This window comes from Neoarius graeffei, chromosome 1, assembly GCF_027579695.1.
Source record: "Neoarius graeffei isolate fNeoGra1 chromosome 1, fNeoGra1.pri, whole genome shotgun sequence".
Taxonomy (NCBI): domain Eukaryota; kingdom Metazoa; phylum Chordata; class Actinopteri; order Siluriformes; family Ariidae; genus Neoarius; species Neoarius graeffei.
Genome location: NC_083569.1, coordinates 8,218,892 through 8,243,071, shown reverse-complemented (window position 1 = coordinate 8,243,071; position 24,180 = coordinate 8,218,892). Strand labels below are relative to the sequence as shown.

General features: G+C 43.4%; 1 protein-coding gene across 1 annotated transcript in view; it reads right to left on the bottom strand.

Annotated features, from left to right (window-relative positions):
* Nucleotides 1-271: 271 nt before the first annotated feature.
* The window catches only part of dcun1d1 (DCN1, defective in cullin neddylation 1, domain containing 1 (S. cerevisiae)), a 46,391-nt gene continuing 22,482 nt past the window's right edge, over nucleotides 272-24,180 (bottom strand). The window contains exons 3-7 of the mRNA XM_060921496.1: nucleotides 15,364-15,532; nucleotides 6,108-6,238; nucleotides 5,937-6,019; nucleotides 1,448-1,544; nucleotides 272-1,088 (exon numbers count right to left, since the gene is read on the bottom strand). Of these exons, the coding sequence (XP_060777479.1) occupies nucleotides 1,012-1,088; nucleotides 1,448-1,544; nucleotides 5,937-6,019; nucleotides 6,108-6,238; nucleotides 15,364-15,532 (557 nt within the window). The 3' untranslated portion in view covers nucleotides 272-1,011. The remainder of the gene's footprint in view (nucleotides 1,089-1,447; nucleotides 1,545-5,936; nucleotides 6,020-6,107; nucleotides 6,239-15,363; nucleotides 15,533-24,180) is intronic.

Below are 24,180 nucleotides of genomic sequence, written 5' to 3'. Positions count from 1 at the left end.
AACTTCTGGCACCACTTTGAGAAAAACACTGCTCTAAAGCATAGCCAAGAGACTTTTCTAGTGCTAATGTTGAGCAAGTTGGTCCAGTGATCACTGTGGAGAATTTAAAAGCGGTAGAAAATAATGGTAGCTTGAAAAACTCAACACTGCCCTTCTTTGATTTCATTCCCTGAATGAAGTTGGGAAATGCCAACAAGCCTCAGTGAAAACATATTGAAGCACATATCTTATCAGCTTGGTGGTATAAAGTTAAAATAAATAAATTAAGAAGTTCTACAATAAATTACTGTTTAATTCATCAAAGTAATGTAAAACAGTCACTCCATTACTTTAGAATTGCAGAACATACCGAATATACTTATTACGTTTAATCAAAACCAAACAAGCAAAGTGAAATTATTAAACAGCTACAGAAAAATACAATGTCACAATAAAAAAAACAAACAAACAAAAAAAAAAAAAACAGGGTGTCTGATCCTTGTGTTTTGTCCCTTAAAAAAAGGATACAATCAAAGCTCTGCATTTCCACTGTTTTAATTTAAAAAAAAAAAACAAAAGACAAAAGATTCAAAGCAGGAATGAACGTGGAGTATTAAAATTAAGATTTACTAACTAATGAAGGTTGAGGCCTCCCCCAGCCCCACCCTGGCTAAGGATGAAGATAGCACGTCCATTGTGATTTTGATCCTGCCCGGGTGAAGGATGGGAAGGAGGAGAAGGAAAAAAAAAAAAAGAGGTGTCCTGGAGCTTGATCCAGATTCAGCTGACACAGACGTGGCACACACATCCAAATTGAAAAATTGAGGTTGGGGGGGAGAAAGAAAAAAAAAAAAAAAAGCCCAAACCACTGCTGGATGACGAAGAGGAGACGCGTCTCTGAAATGTCTTTGCTGTACACGAGCGTCTTGATCCTGAGGGTCGGAAAAGGCAATGTAGATCTCAGTTCTGTCCTCCACGAGTCGGAGGTGTGCGTGAGGTCGGGACGGCCTTCGGCGGGATGTTAAAAGTCCCCTAGACTGCCGTGCTTTTGGTCCCGATGTATGGCCGAGCGAACTCGACGAAATCATCAATAAGGACCGGCCATGCTCCTAGAACACAAGACGTGAGAGACAGGTTACAATCATCAAGCGCAGTACTGTATGGATCTGGAACAAAACAGATAATGTAATGGATATAAACAGGTGGCATCTGATTGGGACTAGAAGTCCATCACGACTCGGATCATTCCCATTTGTCGCTTTACTGCATCAAACCTTATTTGCACAGACTTGAGAAACGTCAAACAGTGTGCCGTTTTGTTGCGGCCGTGCACGTGTATATAAAACGAGAAGCTGCCTGATACTTTGCAGCTTGCTAGTGTGAATATAGGGAAAGAGCCATTAACGTGAATTTATAACGTTCTCATCAATGACCAAACATCAGAAGGTAAAAGCGTGTAGTTACTGACCTTCCTCGTCATAGTTGGACATGTCGTCGGTTATCATGGTGCTGAAGTCTAACAAGAGGTTCCAGGTGTCTTTGGGTATGGATCTCTTGTGATGCTCCTGCAGGAAGAAAGAAATTTCAAACAGAAATGTTCAGACGAGGAAGGGTTGAGTGGGTTTAATGAGTGAAGGAAGCGTGGCCTATAAATCAGTCAGTCACACGGAAGGAGGAGGCGTGGCCTATCAATCTGTCACATTGAAGGAGGAGGCGTGGCCTATAAATCAGGCAGGCACGCTAAAGGAAGAAGCATGCCGATAAATCTCTGTCACACTGAAGGAGGAGCCGTGGCCGATAAAACAGTCAGGCATGCTGAAGGAAGAGGTGCGGCCTATTAATCTCTCAGTCACACTGAAGGAGGCGGCATGGCCTATTAATCTCAGTCACACTGAAGGAGGCGTGGCCAATACATCTGTCAATCACACTCAAGGAGGAGGCGAGGCCTATAAATCTCAGTCACACTAAAGGAGGAGGCGTGGCCAATACATCTGCACAATCACAATCAGAGGAGGCGTGGCCAATACATCTGTCAGTCACACTAAAGGAGGAGGCGTGGCCAATACATCCGTCAGTCACACTAAAGGAGGCATGGCCAATACATCTGTCAATCACACTAAAGGAGGAGGCGAGGCCTATAAATCTCAGTTACACTAAAGGAGGAGGCGTGGCCAATACATCTGTCAGTCACACTAAAGGAGGAGGCGTGGCCTATAAATCTCAGTTACACTAAAGGAGGAGGCGTGGCCAATACATCTGTCAATCACACTAAAGGAGGAGGCGAGGCCTATACATCTGTCAGTCACACTAAAGGAGGCATGGCCAATACATCTGTCAATCACACTAAAGGAGGAGGCGAGGCTTAGAAATCTCAGTCACACTAAAGGAGGAGGCGTGGCCAATACAACCGTCAGTCACACTAAAGGAGGAGGCATGGCCTATAAATCTCAGTTACACTAAAGGAGGAGGCGTGGCCAATACATCTGTCAATCACACTAAAGGAGGAGGCATGGCCAAACATCTGTCAATCACACTAAAGGAGGAGGCGAGGCCTATACATCTGTCAATCACACTAAAGGAGGAGGCGAGGCCTAGAAATCTCAGTCACACTCAAGGAGGAGGCGTGGCCAGTACATCTGTCAGTCACACTAAAGGTGCTGGCGTGGCCTAGAAATCTCAGTCACACTAAAGGAGGAGGCGTGGCCAGTACATCTGTCAGTCACACTAAATGTGGAGGCGTGGCCTAGAAATCTCAGTTACACTAAAGGAGGAGGCGTGGCCAGTACATCCGTCAGTCACACTAAAGGAGGAGGCGTGGCCTATAAATCTCAGTTACACTAAAGGAGGAGGCATGGCCAATACATCTGTCAATCACACTAAATGAGGCGGTGAGGCCTAGAAATCTCAGTCACACTAAAGGAGGAGGCGTGGCCAGTACATCTGTCAGTCACACTAAGGTAGGAGGCGTGGCCAATACATCTGTCAATAACACTAAAGGAGGAGGTGAGGCCTATAAATCTCAGTTACACTAAAGGAGGAGGCGTGGCCAATACATCTGTCAGTCACACTAAAGGAAGAGGCGTGGCCATTTCATCTGTCAGTCACACTAAAGGAGGAGGCGTGGCCAATACATCTGTCAATCACACTGGAGGAGGAGGCGTGGCCTACAGTGCCTTGAAAAAGTATTCATACCCCTTGAACTTTTTCACATTTTTCCACCTTACAACCACCAACTTAAAAGTTTTTTATTGAGATTTTATGTGATAGACCAACACAGAGTAGCACATAATTGTGAAGTGAAACGAAAATGATAAATGGTCTTCAAAATTTTAAACAAATAAAAATCTGAAAAATGTGGTGTGCATTAGTATTCAGCCCCCCTGCGTCAATACTTTGTAGAGCCACCTTTTGCTGCAATTACAGCTGCAAGTCTTTTGCGGTATGTCTCTACCAGCTTTGCACATCTAGACACTGAAATTTTTGCCCATTCTTCTTTGCAAAATAGCTCAAGCTCAGCCAGATTGGATGCAGAGCGTCTGTGAACAGCAATTTTCAAGTCTTGCCACAGATGCTCAATGGGATTTAGGTCTGGACTGGGCCATTCTAACACATGAATATTCCTTGATCTAAACCATTCCATTGTAGCTCTGGCTGTATGTTTAGGGTCATTGTCTTGCTGGAAGGTGAATCTCCTTCCCAGTCTCAAGTCTTTTGCAGCCTCCAACAGGTTTTCTTCCAGGATTGCCCTGTATTTAGCTCCATCCATCTTCCCATCAACTCTGACCAGCTTCTCTGTCCCTGCTGAAGAAAAGCATCCCCATAGCATGATGCTGCCACCACCATGTTTCACAGTGGGGATGGTGTGTGCAGGGTGATGAGCAGTGTTAGGTTTCCGCCACACATACAGTAGCGCTTTGCATTTAGGCCAAAAAGTTCAACTTTGGTCTCATCTGACCAAAGCACCTTCTTCCACATGTTTGCTGTGTCCCCTACATGGCTTCTTATGCCTGTCTTTCAACAATGGCTTTCTTCTTGCCACTCTTCCAAAAAGGCCAGATTTGTGGAGTGTACGACTTCTAGTTGTCCTGTGGACAGATTCTCCCACCTGAGCTGTGGATTTCTGCAGCTCCTCCAGAGTGATCATGGGCCTCTTGGCTGCTTCTCTGACCAGTGCTCTCCTTGCTCGCTCTGTCAGTTTAGGTGGACAGCCATGTCTTGGTAGGTTTGCAGTTGTGCCATACTTTTTCCATTTTTGAATGATGGATTGAACAGCGCTTCTTGAGATGTTCAGAGCTTGGGATATTTTTTTTATAACCTAAACCTGCTTTAAACTTCTCCAGAACTTTATCCCTGACCTGTCTGGTGAGTTCTTTGGTCTTCATGATGCTGTTTGTTCTTCAGTGTTCTCTAACAAACCACTGAGGCCTTCACAGAACAAGTGTATTTATGCTGAGAGTAAATTACACACAGTAGGACTCTATTAACTAATTAGATGACTTCTGAAGGCAATTGATTGCACTGGATTGTATCTAGAGGTATCAGAGGACAGGGGGCTGAATACTAATGCACACCACATTTTTCAGATTTTTATTTGTTTAAAATTTTGAAGACCATTTCTCATTTTCATTTCACTTCACAATTATGTGCTACTCTGTGTTGGTCTATCACATAAAATCTCAATAAAAAACTTAAGTTTGTGGTTGTAAGGTGAAAAATGTGAAAAGTTCAAGGGGTATGAATACTTTCAAGGCACTGTATAAATCTCCATCACACTCGGGGAGGAGGCGTGGCCTATAAGTCTGTCAGTCACACTCGAGGAGGAGGCATGGCCTATAAATCTGTCACACTCAAGGAGGAGGCGTGGCCTATAAATCTGTCACACTCGAGGAGGAGGCGTGGCCTATAAATCTGTCAGTCACACTGGAGGAGGCAGCGTGGCCTATAAATCTGTCAGTCACACTGGAGGAGGAGGCGTGGCCTATAAATCTGTCAGTCACACTCGAGGAGGAGGCGTGGCCTATAAATCTGTCAGTCACACTCGAGGAGGAGGCGTGGCCTATAAATCTGTCAGTAACACTCGAGGAGGCGGCGTGGCCTGTAAATCTGTCAGTCACACTCGAGGAGGAGGCGTGGCCTATAAATCTGTCAGTAACACTCGAGGAGGCGGCGTGGCCTGTAAATCTGTCACACTCGAGGAGGAGGCGTGGCCTATAAATCTGTCGCACTCGAGGAGGAGGCGTGGCCTATAAATCTGTCAGTCACACTGGAGGAGGAGGCGTGGCCTATAAATCTGTCAGTCACACTCGAGGAGGAGGCGTGGCCTATAAATCTGTCAGTCACACTCGAGGAGGCAGCATGGCCTGTAAATCTGTCACACTCGAGGAGGAGGCGTGGCCTGTAAATCTGTCACACTCGAGGAGAAGGCGTGGCCTATAAATCTGTCACACTCGAGGAGGAGGCGTGGCCTATAAATCTGTCAGTCACACTGGAGGAGGCGTGGCCTATAAATCTGTTACACTTGAGGAGGAGGCGTGGCCTATAAATCTGTCAGTCACACTGGAGGAGGCGTGGCCTATTAATCTGTCACACTTGAGGAGGAGGCGTGGCCTGTAAATCTGTCCAGTCACACTCGAGGAGGAGGCGTGGCCTATCAATCTGTCAGTCACACTCGAGGAGGCGGCGTGGCCTGTAAATCTGTCAGTCACACTCGAGGAGGAGGCGTGGCCTGTAAATCTGTCAGTCACACTCGAGGAGGAGGCGTGGCCTGTAAATCTGTCAATCACACTCGAGGAGGAGGCGTGGCCTATAAATCTGTCAGTCACACTCGAGGAGGAGGCGTGGCCTATAAATCTGTCAGTCTCAATAAAGGAGGCGTGGTTTGTGTGTGAGAGTCACAGACAAGTAAAAATCTAATCTCTCAGACTGGTGTGAAGAGGTGATTATTATTGCACACTTACCACTAAAAATTTGTTCCACAGCTCGAGGAATTTGAAACGTCCTGCCAATACTAAATTCCAGTAGGCAATTGCCATTTCTAAATCTGGATTTAAAAAAAAAAAAATCATCAAAAAAAAAATAAATAAAAGCATAGCAAGTCCACAGAAGAGAAAAAGCGAAGTGAGACGTACCCAAGCCTTTCTGTCCGGGATTCTTTGCAAAGTTGAAAGTAAACTGATAGAAATCTTTAAATTTGCCTTGGTCCTTTAACTCCTGCTCCATTTTAGGCAACTGTGCTTTAAGCTTCTCTATGCTGTCACATCTTTAAAAAAAAAAAAAAAAAACAGGAAGAATGTTTATTTGCAGAATTAATATAAAAATATCTGCAAGATGTCAAACTGCTGAAAATACAGTCAAAGTAAAAAAAAAAAAAAAAAAAAAAGGTTGTGAACCCCTTGGAATTTTCTACATTTATGTCTAATTCCCATATAAAACCTGGTCATATCTTCATGCAAGTCATAATCATGAACGAAGACCGTCTCCTATAACTAACGATACACAGATTTTCAAAGAATGTTTGACCATATTGAATAAATCATTCAAACTGTGAAAAAGTAAGTGAACCCCTAAGCTAATGACGTTTTACAAAGCTCATCGCAGTCAGAATTTAGCACACCTACCTGGGGTCTATTTAATGAAACGAGTTCAGAGGTGTGGCCTAGAATTACTTTGATTGATAAAAACGCCCGAGTTTGAACTTTTGACAAGAAGCACATCCAGATGGGAATCATGCCTCACACAAAAGAGCCATCTGAAGACCTAAGATCAAGAATTGTTAACTTACATAAGGCTGGAACGGGTTACAAAGTCATCTCAAAGATTTTAGGTATTCATCAGTCTGCTGTCAGGCAAGTTGTCTATAAATGGAGACGATTAGGTATTGTGCCTACTCTGCCTAGAAGTGGGTGCCCCGCCAAGATGACCCCAAGAGCACAACGCAAAATCATTAATGAGGTACAGAAGAACCTTAGAGTGACCGCGAAAGACTTGATGTCGTTAGAACTGGATAACATCTCTGTTCATGACTCAACAATACGCAAAACATTGAACAAGAAAGTTGTCCATGGCAGGACACCAAGAAGGAAGCTGTTGCTTTCAAAAAAAGAACAGTGCTGCACGCCTGAATTTTGCAAAAGAGCACTTGGACACTCCAAAATGGTACTGGGAAAATGTTTTGTGGAGTGATGAAACCAAAATTGAACTACAGTGGTGCTTGAAAGTTTGTGAAGCTTTTAGAATTTCCTATATTCCTGCATAAATATGACCTAAAACCTAAAAGTAGATAAAGAGAACCCAGTTAAACAAGTGAGACAAAATTATAATACTTGGTCATTTATTTATTGAGACAAACGATCCAATATTATATCTGTGAGTGGCAAAAGTATGTGAGCCTTTGCTTTCAGTATCTGGTGTGACCCCCTTGTGCAGCAATAACTGCAACTAAACGTTTGCGGTAACTGTTGATCAGTCCTGCACACCGGCTTGGAGGAATTTTAGCCCGTTCCTCCATACAGAACAGCTTCAACTCTGGGATGTCGTTGGGTTTCCTCACATGAACTGCTCACTTCAGGTCCTTCCACAACATTTCGATTGGATTAAGGTCAGGACTTTGACTTGGCCATTCCAAAACATTCACTTTATTCTTCTTTAACCATTCTGTGGTAGAACGACTTGTGTGCTTAGGGTCGTTGTCTTGCTGCATGACCCACCTTTTCTTGAGATTCAGTTCATGGACAGATGTCCTGACGTTTTTCTTTAGAATTCGCTGGTATAATTCAGAATTCATTGATCCATCAATGATGGCAAGCCGTCCTGGCCCAGATACAGCAAAACAGGCCCAAACCATGATACTACCACCACCATGTTTCACAGATGGGATAAGGTTATTATGCTGGAATGCAATGTTTTCCTTTCTCCAAACATGACACTTCTCATTTAAACGAAAAAGTTCTATTTTGGTCTCATCCATCCACAAAACATTTTTCCAATAGCCTTCTGGCTTGTCCACGTGATCTTTAGCAAACCGCAGATGAGCAGCAATGTTCTTTTTGGAGAGCAGTGGCTTTCTCCTTGCAACCCTGCCATGCTCACCATTGTTGCTCAGGGTTCTCCTGATGGTGGACTCATGAACATTGGCTAATGTGAGAGAGGCCTTCAATTGCTTAGAAGTTACCCTAGGATCCTTTGTGACCTCGTCGACTATTACATGCCTTGCTCTTGAAGTGATCTTTGTTGGTCGACCACTCCTGGGGAGGGTAACAAATGGTCTCGAATTTCCTCCACTTGTACACAAGCTGTCTGACTGTGGATGGGTGGAGTCCAAACTCTTTAGAGATGGTTTTGTAACCTTTTCCAGCCTGATGAGCATCAACAACACTTTTTCTGAGGTTCTCAGAAATCTCCTTCGTTTGTGCCATGATACACTTCCACAAACATGTGTTGTGAAGATCAGACTTTGATAGATCCCTGTTCTTGAAATAAAACCGGGTGCCCACTCACACCTGACTCTAATTTCACCTTCAAATTAACTGCTGATCCTAGAGGTTCACATACTTTTGCCACTCACATTTGTAATATTGGATCATTTTCCTCCATAAATAAATGACCAAGTATAATATTTTTGTCTCATTTGTTTAACTGGGTTCTCTTTATCTACTTTTAGGACTTGTGTGAAAATCTGATGTTTTAGGTCATATTTATGCAGAAATATAGACAATTCTAAACTTTCAAGCACCACTGTATTTGGGAGGAACAAGCAGAACTCCATTTGACGTAAAAAGGGCACTGGATATCAACATCAAAACATCGTCCCTACAGTGGAGGGAACATCATGATTTGGGCCTGCTTTGCTGCGACAGGGCCTCGACAGTTTGCCATCATTGAGGGGAAAATGAATTCCCAAATTTATCAACAAATTCTCCAGGATAAATGTGAGGGTGTCTGTCCGTCAACTGAAGCTCAGAAGAGGCTGGGTGATGTAACAGGACAATGAGACCCTAAAAATCGCAGCAAATCCACAGCACAATGGTTTCAGAAGAACAAAATACGCCTTTTGGAATGGCCTAGTCCGAGCCCAGATCTCAGCCCTATTGAGATGCTGTGGAATGACTTGAAGACAGCCATAAACAGAAGACAGCCCAAGAATATGGAAGAGTTAAGGCAGTTCTGCAGGGAAGAATGGGCTAAAATTCGATCTGCAGGTCTGATCCGCAGTTACAGGAAGCGCCTGGGTAGGGCTGGGACGATCATCTGACGTAATCGACAAAATGATTCGACGTGGAATTTTAGCGTCGACATGTCGTGTAAAACCACACAGGGTAAATGTTCATATAACAAAACCGGAACTTTCAAATAGGACCGTTTATATATCAATCATCTTTGGTTTAACTGCATACAAAACGCAGAGCGAGGGCTGGGACGACGCGTTGACGTAATCGATTACACGAATAGTTTACGTCTGTGTAACCTACTTGAGCAACATGGCTGCGTCTACCAGCAGTACAACGGAGCGTGTGGAGCAACACGTGGCAAAAACGGCTCGCACACGGTCCTCCAAAGTTTGGGAATACTTTAATCTTGACACCAACAGTGGGGTCGTCTGCAGACTCTGCAAAGTGCATCTGGCATATCACTCTAGCACGACAGTCATGCACGAGCACATGAAGAGGAAACACCCTGGTGCAGCGAGTCAAGATGGCAGCAAAACTCCGTAAGTTCTGTTTACTTTCTTTGCCTCTTCTCCACCCAAGCCTGGAAACGTTACCACAGTCAATCCATTGATTTGTGTAATTTTTTTTATATCGTACTAAATTCTGCACTGCTACTGTAGCTGACGTTAATAACGCCGTTTTAGCCGTTTGTTTTCTTTCCGTTTACTTATTCCGTGAGTGAGTGAGCCAAATTATCGTTTACAACTATTTTCACAGAATGTAGCTTCCTTGCTCACTGATGCAAGCCTAACTATGAGCTCCCTTCACCAGTGATGATAATGTTTCTCTAGTTTTGAAATCATTCCATCTTTTAGCGCCGATAGGCCTACTGAAGCAATTTATTCAGTAAAAAATATCGCAGCGATTATTAACTTAATCCTAGAGATAGAAATCCGACTGAATTTGAGGACCAGTATCTCTGAATAGGTGCATGGCATATCAACACAGCAAGATGGCTGCAGACCTTACTGACAGATGATTGTAAAGGACATGAGACCCATCTCCACTGTGGAAGGTGAAGGCTTCCGTGACATGATAAAAACATTTCACCCAGAGTATGCACTTCGCTCCAGGCATCACTTCATGGATTTAATGGAGAAGTAGTATTTGGCCATCACCGAGAAAGTGAAAGCTGCCCTCAAAAACGTCACATCCAAAATCTCACCAAAAGTTCTTGCTTTTTGAGTTTGGAGAGTGTTTTGTTAAAGAATAATGCTCGGTGTGGTGTTTAAGAAATGTTTTAATAAATATTGAAATGTTAACATGTCAGAGGGGTTTGTGTGTGTGTGTTGGACGGGGCAAATTGTTATATTAAAATAACTAACTGGAAAGTAATTGCAATAAAATTATTAGGTTAATCAAAATTGCACAATGCGGTTTTCGTCCTGGTCGTGGGACACTGGACCAGCTCTATACCCTTCATAGGGTGCTCGAGGGTTCATGGGAGTTTGCCCAACCAGTCCACATGTGCTTTGTGGATCTGGAGAAGGCATTCGACCGTGTCCCTCGTGGTATTCTGTGGGGGGTACTTCGGGAGTATGGGGTTCGGGGCTCTTTGCTAAGGGCTGTCCGGTCCCTGTACGAACGGAGCAGGAGTCTGGTTCGCATTGCCAGCAGTAAGTCAGACCTGTTCCTAGTGCATGTTGGACTCCGGCAGGGCTACCCTTTGTCACCGGTTCTGTTCATAATTTTTATGGACAGAATTTCTAGGCACAGCCAGGGGCCGGAAGGAATCCTGTTTGGGAACCACAGGATTTCATCTCTGCTTTTTGCGGATGATGAGATCCTGTTGGCTTCTTCAAACCAGGACCTTCAGCATACACTGGGGCGGTTTGCAGTCGAGTGTGAAGCGGCTGGCATGAGAATCAGCACCTCCAAGTCCGAGGCCATGGTTCTCGACCGGAAAAGGGTGGCTTGCCCTCTCCAGGTTGGTGGAGAAGTCCTGCCTCAAGTGGAGGAGTTTAAGTATCTCGGGATCTTGCTCACGAGTGAGGGAAGGATAGAGTGTGAGATCGACAGGTGGATCGGTGCAGCCTCCGCAGTGATGCGGTCGCTTTACCGGTCCGTCATGGTGAAGGAGCTGAGCCAAAAGGCGAAGCTCTCGATTTACTGGTCTATCTACGTTCTGACTCTCACCTATGGTCATGAGCTGTGGGTAATGACCGAAAGAACAAGATTGCGGATACAAGTGGCTGAAATGAGTTTCCTTCGCAGGGTGGCTGGGCGCTCCCTTAGAGATAGGGTGAGAAGCACAGTCACTCGGGAGGAGCTCGGAGTAGAGCCGCTGCTCCTCCACATAGAGAGGAATCAGCTGAGGTGGCTTGGGCATCTCTTTCAGATGCCTCCTGGATGCCTCCCTGGGGAGGTGTTCCAGGCATGTCCCCTCAGGAGGAGGCCCCGGGGAAGACCCAGGACACGCTGGAGGGACTATGTCTCTCAGCTGGCCTGGGAATGCCTCGGTGTTCTTCCCAAGGAGCTGGCCGAGGTGTCTGGGGAAAGGGAAGTTTGGGCTTCCATGCTCAGACTGCTGCCTCTGTGACCCAGCTCCGGATAAAGCGGATGAAGACGAGACGAAAATAGTCGAATAATCGAAAAAATAATCGTTTAAAGAATAATCGTTTGGGACAGCTCTACGCCTGGGTGAGGTCACTGCTGCCAAAGGAGGGTCAACCAGTTTTTAAATCCAATGGTTCACTTCCTTTTTCCACCACTACTGTGAATGTTGAATGCATTTGTATGTATAATAAAGTCGTAAAAAAGTAGAATTGTGTGCGCATTATTGGCTTAAGCTCATTGTGTAGATCAGTACCTGTGACTTGGATGAAGATCAGATCACTTTTTATTCCCAAGTCATGCAGAAAACCAGATAATTCCAAAGGGTTCACATACTTTTTACTTTGACCATCCTCCAAGCTGATGTACTAATAGAGTCTACACATGGTTGTGTCTTCCATATGAGCCAAATGGCATGGCTTTTTACTCGTGGGTGTATTTACCTTAAAGGAATAATCCGGAGTGATATGCTTTCTAGGTCCATTTTCGCATTATTGGGAGTGCATACATTGAGTTGCTACCACAATCGCGTCAATCGGATGTGTTTTGAGCCAGTGCGTTTTTTGCGATTTTGAATGGGAGGTCATGTGATGTCTCGCGAGACATGTTGTTGCCGGAAGAAGTTCTCTACACGTGAATGTACGGCATACAGTAATGATTGTGCGGTACAGAAGGCAACTAGCAAGATGGCAGAGGATCTCTACAAATTGGATTTTGCTGAGTTCGAATTCGACGGCCGCCCGTATTTATTCGAACCAGAAGAACAACAACGAAGGAGAGCGAGAGATCTTCAGCAGGCGGAGATGGTTGCAACGCAGCCTAGAGTTGCTGGGAACTGGTGAGCCCATGGCCACCGAAAAGGAGTGCCTCTGTTGCCAAGAGTGGGACCTTCTACACCGTGACGAGCCAGATGTTCCAAGAGAGGATGCACGGTGCTTCACGGGGATGGAGAACTTCCCTAGGCTTCTCGCGAGACATCACATGACCTCACATTCAAAATTCCAACCCGCTTGGACTGTAATGTTTTTGCACGCAATTTCCTTTCAATTTCGACCTAAAAAATAGACCGTGTTTCCGTAAAATGCTACGAAATTGTGCATTTCCAGAGGGATGGGCTCTGCACTCGGCATTTACGGACTTTCCCCTGAAGATGGCGTCTGGAGAACAACTACTTCAGGTAAGGTACTGGCTTTGTATTTACTCTTCTACACAATCTGTACGTGCACTTGCAAAGCTAGGGACACTGTTTTGTTTGTAGGAACCCTTTACTCACTTCCACAGAGCTGTCATGTTGTTTCGAGCTTTGTAATGGTTTTAAAACTAGCATTTTGTATCGGCGAAAAGACATGCCCCTCGCACTGCCGTGTTAGCACTTTCCGGTTGAAATCGCAAAAAACGAACGGTCTCAAAACACATCCGATTGACGTGATTGTGGTAGCAACTCAACGTATGCACTCCCAATAATGCGAAAATAGACAGAGAAAGCATATTACTCTGGATTATTCCTTTAATGAATATACAGTTGGTAAAAGTGCCACATCCAGGGTGGTGTTCTTTCAAAACAAATCGATTCATGTGGTGACTACATGCGCAAATTAACGCAACTGAAAAGCAATAATTTCTCAGAAGCTTTGTTCTGGTCACTGAAGACCGATTATAGCATTTACCAAGTTTGAATAATGAGAAGGTTTACAACCCCGATTCCAAAATAGTTGGGACAAAGTACAAATTGTAAATAAAAACGGAATGCAATGATGTGGAAGTTTCAAAGGTCCATATTTTATTCAGAATAGAACATAGATGACACATCAAATGTTTAAACTGAGAAAATGTATCATTTAAAGAGAAAAATTAGGTGATTTTAAATTTCATGACAACAACACATCTCAAAAAAGTTGGGACAAGGCCATGTTTACCACTGTGAGACATCCCCTTTTCTCTTTACAACAGTCTGTAAACGTCTGGGGACTGAGGAGACAAGTTGCTCAAGTTGTTAACCCATTCTTGTCTAATGTAGGATTCTAGTTGCTCAACTGTCTTTTTTGTCGTATCTTCCGTTTTATGATGCGCCAAATGTTTTCTATGGGTGAAAGATCTGGACTGCAGGCTGGCCAGTTCAGTACCCGGACCCTTCTTCTACGCAGCCATGATGCTGTAATTGATGCCGTATGTGGTTTGGCATTGTCATGTTGGAAAATGCAAGGTCTTCCCTGAAAGAGACGTCATCTGGATGGGAGCATATGTTGCTCTAGAACCTGGATATACCTTTCAGCATTGATGGTGTCTTTCCAGATGTGTAAGCTGCCCATGCCACACGCACTAATGCAACCCCATACCATCAGAGATGCAGGCTTCTGAACTGAGCGATGATAACAACTTGGGTCGTCCTTCTCTTTAGTCCGAATGACACGGCGTCCCTGATTTCCATAAAGAACTTCAAATTTTGATTCGTCTGACCACAGAACAGTTTTCCACTTTGCCACAGTCCATTTTAAATGAGCCTTGGCCCAGAGAAGACGTCTGCGCTTCTGGATCATGTTTACATACGGCTTCTTCTTTGAACTATAGAGTTTTAGCTGGCAACGGCGGATGGCACGGTGAATTGTGTTCACAGATAACGTTCTCTGGAAATATTCCTGAGCCCATTTTGTGATTTCCAATACAGAAGCATGCCTGTATGTGATGCAGTGCTGTCTAAGGGCCCGAAGATCACAGGCACCCAGTATGGTTTTCTGGCCTTGACCCTTACGCACAGATTCTTCCAGATTCTCTGAATCTTTTGATGATATTCTGCACTGTAGATGATGATATGTTCAAACTCTTTGCAATTTTACACTGTCGAACTCCTTTCTGATATTGCTCCACTATTTGTCGGAGCAGAATTAGGGGGATTGGTGATCCTCTTCCCATCTTTACTTCTGAGAGCCGCTGCCACTCCAAGATGCTCTTTTTATACCCAGTCATGTTAATGACCTATTGCCAATTGACCTAATGAGTTGCAATTTGGTCCGCCAGCTGTTCCTTTTTTGCACCTTTAACTTTTCCAGCCTCTTATTGCCCTTGTCCCAACTTTCTTGAGATGTGTTGCTGTCATGAAATTTCATGCCAAATATTGGCTCATTTGAAATTTCAAAATGTCTCACTTTCGACGTTTGATATGTTGTCTATGTTCTAAGATTTGTAAATTATCGCATTCCGTTTTTATTTACAATTTGTACTTTGTCCCAACTTTTTTGGAATCGGGGTTGTACATAAATTACATCTTAGTTTTCTGAAAACTACCAGAATAACACTAATTCACCACGCATCAAAAGTAGTTAAACAGGACCTTTGTGAAGAGTCGAGAGTATTCTACTGAGGATGTTTATCACCCAAAATCCTTATTTACATATTGTTTTCTACCCTGACTCTGCATATTATGCAATTCATGCTGTTATTTTTTGTCATTCGCACACAAACACACTCGCTAACTGCAGGCACAGTAGCTCCCATTGCACATTTAGTGTTTTTGAGTCTTACCATGGAATTACTGGGTTGTTCCAACTCACTGCCACAGGACTTAACCTTTAACAGACAGACACATAACGCATTGCCGAGTGTACTTTGTAATTACTTAAGAACTTACCCTTGTTCGCTCATTCCGTCCATGAATTCTTGTTTGGAGAACTCGCACTGTGTCGCGGCGCGAAACTTCCACGCTATTAGGAGCACGCTTATACTGGCTGGGTCGAGCCCGAGATCGTCACAGAACTGCTGAATGCCATCTATACCGATCTTATTGTCATCGTGAGGATCTGTTACAATTAGAAAGAAATTTTACGGTTTGTTCCTTTACACACCATCAAGTCTGAGCTTTCAGTAAATTCCAGCTGTTGAAGTCGTAGTGTCCATCATGCGACATGAAGGGACTGCATTACCAAAACTCAATTCATAACACGCTATACTTTTAATGCAAGGACATAACTGAAACTTTGGATCGCAACTTGTGTTAATCTGCATTAAATGCACTTTACGAGCCAACTAACTCACCGTACATTATTACCCAAGATTATCGACCATTTCTAAGGCTCGCCAGTTTGCGCGCAATGAAAACACAGGACTGGGAAACACAACGAAGGTCCGACTTTCCCTGTGAGCCTGTGTTAAAAGGTTAAGGAACTGGGATTTGAACTCGCCTCCTTCGGCAAAACCTTAAAGGAGATACGCAGAACCGCGGCCTCACTTTTTGTTTATAAATGCCTTGAGAGCTCAAGAATGGCACAGGAATAGTTTTAAGCGTGAACAATAAATCTAACAGTCATTTTTACGATTAAAATTATTCATATACGGTGGTATGCAAAAGTTTGGGCACCCCTGGTCAAAACTGCTGTTACTGTGAACAGTTAAGCAAGTTGAAGATGAAATGATCTCCAAAAGGTGTAAAGTTAAAGGAACAGTCCACCGTACTTCAATAATGAAATATGTTCTTCTCTGAATTGAGACGAGCTGATCCGTACCTCTCCGAGCTTTGCGCGACCTCCCAGTCAGTCAGACGCGCTGTTACTCCTGTTAGCAATGTAGCTAGGCTCAGCATGGCCAATGGTATTTTTTGGGGCTGTAGTTAGATGCGACCAAACTCTTCCACATTTTTCCTGTTTACATAGGTTTATATGACCAGTGACATGAAACAAAGTTCTCATTATCTCTAGCCGCTTTATCCTGTTCTACAGGGTCGCAGGCAAGCTGGAGCCTATCCCAGCTGACTACGGGCGAAAGGCGGGGTACACCCTGGACAAGTCGCCAGGTCATCACAGGGCTGACACATAGACACAGACAACCATTCACACCTACGGTCAATTTAGAGTCACCAGTTAACCTAACCTGCATGTCTTTGGACTGTGGGGGAAACCGGAGCACCCGGAGGAAACCCACGCGGACACGGGGAGAACATGCAAACTCCACACAGAAAGGCCCTCGCCGGCCACGGGGCTCGAACCCGGACCTTCTTGCTGTGAGGCGACAGCGCTAACCAGTACACCACCGTGCCACCCTGAAACAAAGTTCAGTTAAAAAAATTGAAACATGGCGACTTTCCATAGCATAGAAAATCGCCACGTTTCAATTTGTGTAACTGAACTTTGTTTCATGTCACTGGTCATATAAACCTATGAAAACAGGAAAAACGTGGAAGAGTTTGGTCGCATCTAACTACAGCCCCCAAAAATACCATTGGCCATACTGAGCCTAGCTACATTGCTAACAGGAGTAACAGCGCGTCTGACTGACTGGGAGGTCGCGCAAAGCTCGGAGAGGTACGGATCAGCTCGTCTCAATTCAGAGAAGAACATATTTCATTATGGAAGTACGGTGGACTGTTCCTTTAAAGATGACTCTATATTTTAATCCAAAAAAAAATTTTTTCTTCATCTTTTACATTTTCAAAATGACAAAAAAGGAAAAGGGCCTGAAGCAAAAGTTTGGGCACCCTGCATGGTTAGTACCTAGTAACGCCCCCTTTGGCAAGTATCACAGCTTGTAAACACTTTTTGTAGCCAGCTAATAATCTTTCAGTTCTTACCTGGGGGATTTTCACACATTCGTCCTTGCAAAAGGCTTCCAGTTCGACAAGTTTCCTGGGCTGCCTTGCATGCGCTGCTCTTTTGAGATCTATCCACAGATTTTGAATGATGTTTAGGTCAGGGGACTGTGAGGGCCAGGGCAAAACCTTCAGCTTGGGCCTCTTGAGGGATTCCATTGTAGATTTTCAGGTGTGTTTTGGATCCTCTTTTTAACTTCAACATTTTTACAGACAGTGTGATGCTCGCTTCCAGAATTTGCTGGTATTTATTCGAATCCATGCTTCCCTCGACCAATGAAACGTGCCCTGTGCCACTGGCTGCAACACAACCCCAAAGCATGATCGATCCACACCCATGCTTCAGAGTTGGAGAGGTGTTCTTTTCCTGGAGTTTGGCCCCCTTTTTTCTCCAAACATACCTTTGCACATCGTGGCCAAAAAGTTCTATTTTGATTTCATCAGTCCACAGGACTTGTTTCCATAATGCATCGGGCTTATTTAGATGTTCATTTGTAAACTTCAGACGCTGAATTTTGTGGCTAGGATGCAGGAACGGTTTTCTTCTGATGACTCTTCCATGAAGGTCATATTTGTTCAGGTGTCGCTGCATAGTAGAACCGTGCACCACCACTCCAGGGTCTGCTAAATCTTTCTGAAGGTCTTTTGCAGTCAAACAAGGGGTTTTATTCGCCTTTCTAGCAATCCAACGAGCAGTTCTTTCAGAAAGTTTTCTTCATCTTCCAGACCTCACCTTGATCTCCACTGTTCCTGTTAACTGCCATTTCAATTTGAGGAAACGGCTACCTGAAAACACTTTGCTATGTTCTTGTAGCCTTCTCCTGCTTCGTGAGCGTCAATTATTTTATTATTCAGAATGCGAGGGAGTTGCTTAGAGGAGCCCATGGCTGTTGATTTTAGGGACAAAGTTTGAGGAGTCAGAGAATTTATACAGCTCTGACCTTTCCTAATGAAGAATTTGAACAAGCCACAGCTCAGTAAGCTAATTAAGGTCTGGAACCTTGATAAAAGTTACCCGAGAACTCAAATGTCTCGGGGTGCCCAAACTTTCACATGGTGTTCCTTTTCTTTTTTCACTCTCCATTTGTACAAAAAAAAATACACAAATCTCATTAGAAAATGCTGAAATGTCTCATCTTTACCTTTATGCCTTTTGGTGATCCGTTCATCTTCTGCTCGCTTAACTATTCACAGTAACAGACATTTTAAGTAAGGGTGCCCAAACTTTTGCATGCCACTGTAGGTAGCGGTCTGAGTGAATGACCTTGACAGGAAGTCTATCGGTCTCATCGGCATTTCCGCGATACTAAAACACTGCAACTTCGAGCTTCCATTTTGAGCCAATTTATCGCCATGCCATGTAGATGTGTTGCTGGCGGGTGCAGCAACATGACAGAAGGTGGATTTACGTTGCATTCGTGGCCCAAGAATGTTCAGACTGCAAAGATTTGGACGCGTTTTGCGAGCACATTAGGCGCCTACGAAGTGGTCTCTCTGCTCTGGACGTTTTACTGAAGACTCGTACGAGACCTCTGATCTGTTGAGGAGCGTTGGCTATAAGCCCGTATTGAAAGAGGGTGCAGTACCAACAATTAAAGGAAAAGAAAACTACAAGAAAAGGAAAGGAAGTTCACAGTTGCACCAGTTCTCCCGGAGTGTGAGCCGAGGGTTGTTGCTAAAACCCGGGACGGAACGGGACGTGGCATATTATCGCTTGGGCAGTGACCTCCCTGTGGTTGTTGCTAAAACCGGTGACATCCTGTCCCATCGCAGGTTTTAGTAATTGCCTGAGCTGAGCAGTAATGGCGGAGTACTCAGTATGGAGAACGAGTGGACCAGCCGTCTGATTCCTCTGCTGGATATGCTTGCCTCAGCAACAATATCTCGCCGTTACGTGGAAGAAGCGAATGAACGGAGAACAGAAAGTCAAAACAATCGGCTACAAGTTCGGCCTTCAAGAAGCGAGAACACAGATCTCATTTGGATACAAAACGCCAATACTCGTTGTTTACCTGAATTTAGATTAAGACGTGTAACTTGTACACAAGTGTTTAAGTTAGCGGTATAAGATTTAATCTCAGTTCATCTGATTATTTAATTAGCCTTTTACGTTTTATCAGTGAAAATGCACGCATGTACCGTACAGTACATGTATGTTGCACAAGTTATACAGAGGCTCCAACTTGGGAAATTGCAAAGAGGGAGATTCTCCCTCTCTGCGAGTAGCTCGGAGGGAGACAAGTTTGAGCGCCGTAGGCACGAAGGCGAGTTTTTTCTGAATGATTCACCACATTTCGTGTCAATTAAATCTTATTAATAGTAACGGATCTCGATAAATCCAGTGACTATAGACCAAACTTTAATATGCCTAAAGTCAAGGTCAATAATGACTATTATAAATTGCCAACGGTAGACCCTCTGATGATCAGGCCATTATTAAAAAATGTTCTGTTTCCGGTCCACCGGCCGGGTGAGTGCCGTTTGTGCGGTTGAAATTTTTTTTTTAACGTCGGTTTTTCGACATTTTTTTTCGGGTTCGTAAATCTAAAATCGAACTTGACATTTACGCATTCCGCGCAGAATATAGAATCGAATCAGCTCTGCGCATGCGCCGTGCGGCACAAAGAAATGTCAGCCACCATGAAGGAAGCAGATCCGGAGTTTTCAAACATTTGTTTAAGTGTGAAGTCGCAAAATGGTATTCTAGCGAACAACAAAATAGTAAAGATTCAGAAAAACAAAATCACTCGGTGATCATTTTAATAGTGTAATCTCATCCGAACTAGGCCTAACGGTCGATTTAGAACTACAAAAAGTCCGTGTGTCGGACCATCACAAACCGTTACTGGAAAATTCGTTTTATCTTGATCCGTCCGAGACGTTACAAACAGCTTTTGAGTTTTGTTATGCGAAATTCATTACCTACTTTGTTAATGACCCTGACAGATCTGTAGGAGAACCTAATAGATCTATTCAAAATGAGTGCGTTTACATGCACATAGAGAGAATCGAATTTCTGCCGTTGCTCGACTGAAATCGAAGTTCAAAATGCCATGTATACACCTTAATTCGGCTGAAATTGAACCGAACGTGATTTCCCGGAATCGAGCTACGCGATCTAGATTATGCGATTTCTGCCGAGCTACTTAGTGCATGTAAACCCTATCGAGATACGTAGTCGAGCTGCCTACTTCAGCACTGCCCCTTCCGGAAGTGACGAGTGACGAGACCACAAGCGGGAAACACAACAGCCTCGGTCGGCATGACAACGAATCATGACAACGGCATGAATCTTTTCTTTTTGTGGCATTGTTTGCACTGTTAAAATTTAGCTCACTTACTGTATCACCAAATACATCTGTACAGCTGTTGCATAGCTGTGAATTGTGTACATAAACAAGTCATTGTATTTGTGTGTGTGTGTGTGTGTGTGTGTGTGTGTGTGTGTATATATATATATATATATGTGACCCCTCACCGAATCCAGGGACACATGTCGGCCGAAACGAATCCGAGATAATCGCAAAAGAAGCATTTTTTTTCGAAATTTGTGATTTTTGTTTTTTTCCATCATGTGCAAGTTGAGATCTTGAAGAATGCAATCAGTATTTCAGATAATAGATTGTTTTGTTGGAAAAGCATACACTTTTTGTTGCAAATTGTCTCGTTTTTGTCAGGACTGTAGCCTGCTGGGGGGTGTGGGTAAATTACCATATGGGCCATTCACATGATTTAAGTCATTTGTTTTTTTTTTCGCGAATCAGCTGTATGATACGAGCTGAGCGCATGGCTACTTAACTGCATACAGGCGTGTGATTTCACTATGGAATGAGTTACTAAACAGAGCGCAGAGGGGCTGAAACACCGCGAAGCAAACAGACACACGGTATTTACATCGGAGATCACCATTTCTAGCAAAAAAAAAAAAAAAACGCAACCTCGTTTTCCAGATTGAATGGAATACTTGAATGATCGGATGATACACGGACCGTTCTAGGATTACATTCCATCGGAAGCATTGGTGTGTGCAAGGCGCCGTTTCTCTTTCGGATGGGGTGAGTTTATTAATCTAAGGCTGTGTGGTTATTTTTGCATGTAACGGAGAGTGTTGTGGTTTGGTTAAGCCTAGGTCACAACCGGACGTACGATTTTTTGGCCGTGTGATTTTTGGCGTTTCCCAAATCGCTGCGTTTTTTTTTTTTGTTCATGGAGAAAGACGCACGTTGGCCGTAAGTTTGTCTTGCAACCTGAAAAAACCGTAAGCGCCCGTAGAGTTTGTTTGACATGACAAAGAACCTCTGCGGCCGGTCTGCGGCTCGAAAATCAGCACATCACACGCGCGCTCTCCGTGCGTTTCTTGCATGTAGACCAGCCGTAGGAGCACATACGGTACGGCCGGTTGTGACCGAGGCTTTACATGAAACTAGTGTTGTGTTAGTTGTGTCATCATCGTGCTATCTTTCTTTCTTACGGTGTGAGTAATTTTTCAACCACAAAACGTTAAAGTATACTTTAGGACTTATTTTTGTACTTCATAATTGTGTTGGGCATACTTTGCATGGAAGGAAAATTGACGTGGTGATCTTTGTTTACATGAAAGTAGCATCATGCTAGCTAGTAGGGCTTTCCTTAATGTCATGCAAATGAGCACCATTATGTGCCCGCCCTGCACCCAGAGTAGCTGAGATGGAAAACTTTGAGGGCGATTTTCTCCCTTTTCTGTTTTAAGAGGTATGCACTTTCAAAAGGCCACACATTCTTCAAATATTGTCAGATCTCCACATGGAAGGCATCACTGGAAAGCTTAGAAACTGGACTTTCTGAATCTGTCAATAACTCAAAATGCCCCCGGGCCGACATGTGTCCCTGGATTCTGTGATCTGCCACATATATATATGTCCAACATCTGAAGAATGTCAATAAAAACAAAACAATTGAACTTTTTGTGTGTTTATTAAGACACAAGTTAAATTGTAAGCAAAAAAAAAAAAAATTTTTTGTAAGCAAAAAATGGACTTTAGAAAAATATACAATGGTGCAAAATAAGTTGTCTTACAAAACAGTGGTCTGCGCAGGACAGTTTATAGCCATACAGTCTGTTAGAGCAAGCCTAACAGCTTGAGCACGGAACTTGTGAACACGGAACTGCCAGTGTTGCCAGATTGGGCGGTTTTAAGTGCATTTTGGCGGATTTGAACATGTTTTGGGCTGGAAAACGTCAGCAGTATCTGGCAACACTGCTCTTGAATAGCTCTTCTTCATGACGACAACCGGAAGTGTACCAACACGATGGGGCGTGTAGCGCCACCTGTGGCTTGGGTGCACAATGCACCTCACACAATAGCTCGATTTCCTTGTGTGCATGTAGGATTGGATTTCTCTGCCACCCCTGCTGGGACTCTTTGCTCGATTACCGACAGTAGCTCGATTTGGATGTGCATGTAAACCAGGGCTTTGAACTGGTTCAAGGAACGAAAACGAAAACCGGGAACTTTTTCTATTTCACATGGAACAGAAACGAAACCAGAAACTTTATTATTTTTTATGTTCCGGAACAGAAACGCTTATTAAAAATAATGGTAACCGGTTAATACCGGTTTTTATTTCGTTCCTCAAAGTTTCCGTAGCCTACAAATAAAAAAGTCATTCTTCTCCTGCGCAAGTTTCTATGACCCGCTGGGGTTCACTTCCTGTGTGACGTTCGCTGACCGAATGGAGAGAGCGGGAGGGTGGACTACTATCACGTCTCCACATCTTAAATAAGAGGTAAATATTGCAGTCTGTCGTTATTCAAAAACGTCAATTTCAAACACGATATCAATATATTTGTCCACGTTAATGAGAGGCTCGCGAACATTAAATGACGTTAACCTCTGTTAGCCTATCAATGCATAGGGCCTGACTAGCCTTTGGTAACACACTAAACAAATTCTCTTTCATTTTTGGCACTTTTTCTGTTTGTGTAGATGGGAAGACGTACTGAGAATCCAAATCGCCAACATTTGAAATAATAATTGTTTTGAATTATTTCTTGTCTTATTTAATGAAGGTTGTAATAGAATTAGCCTACATTTGGCATAAGCTGGATGAGACAGAGACATAATTTTATAGCCATTTGTTAAACAGCTGACAGGGAACGTAATTAACCGTTCCGGGAATGAAATTTTTTTGTTCTAACCGGTTCGGGAACATCTATTTAATAGTGGAACCCAAAACCGGAAACGTTAAAATTCCGTTTCTGTTCGGAACGAACCAACAGGAAAAAAATTCTGGTTCAAAGCCCTGATGTAAACGTACTCAATGAGAACGGAACTGAACAAAAAAAAAGCGTTTACGGAACTAATGCAGGTTGGCTGGACAGAATTAAAAACTGTGTCTGTAGCAAATAAAAAGAACGAATGACACAACGAAATTATAAAAGACATCCAGAGAGAAGGACCTTGTCTATCTAGACATACTGGCCAAACTGAAGGAACAAATGTAGTAATGAACATTACAAACTGCTTGTGGTATTTAGACGGCCGCCAGGACATAATCAAAGAGGCAGTGAAATGCCGAGGACCGTCTGTGGTGACGCCTGTTCCTGCACGGTCGGTTTTATAATAATATTAAAAGTTTTTGTACAAGTTTCAGTTGATTAAACTGTCATATTTTATTAAATGTGTCTGCTTTTGTAATAAAAAAAGTACTGAAAGAAAAAGCAGACACAGCATTGCGGTTTCTTATCCATCCATACACACACACACACACATATACATATATATATATACATACATACATATATATATATATATATATATATATATATATATATATATATAGTTAGTTTTTTTTTTTCTTTTTTATCAGACATCTAGTTTTTGGGTT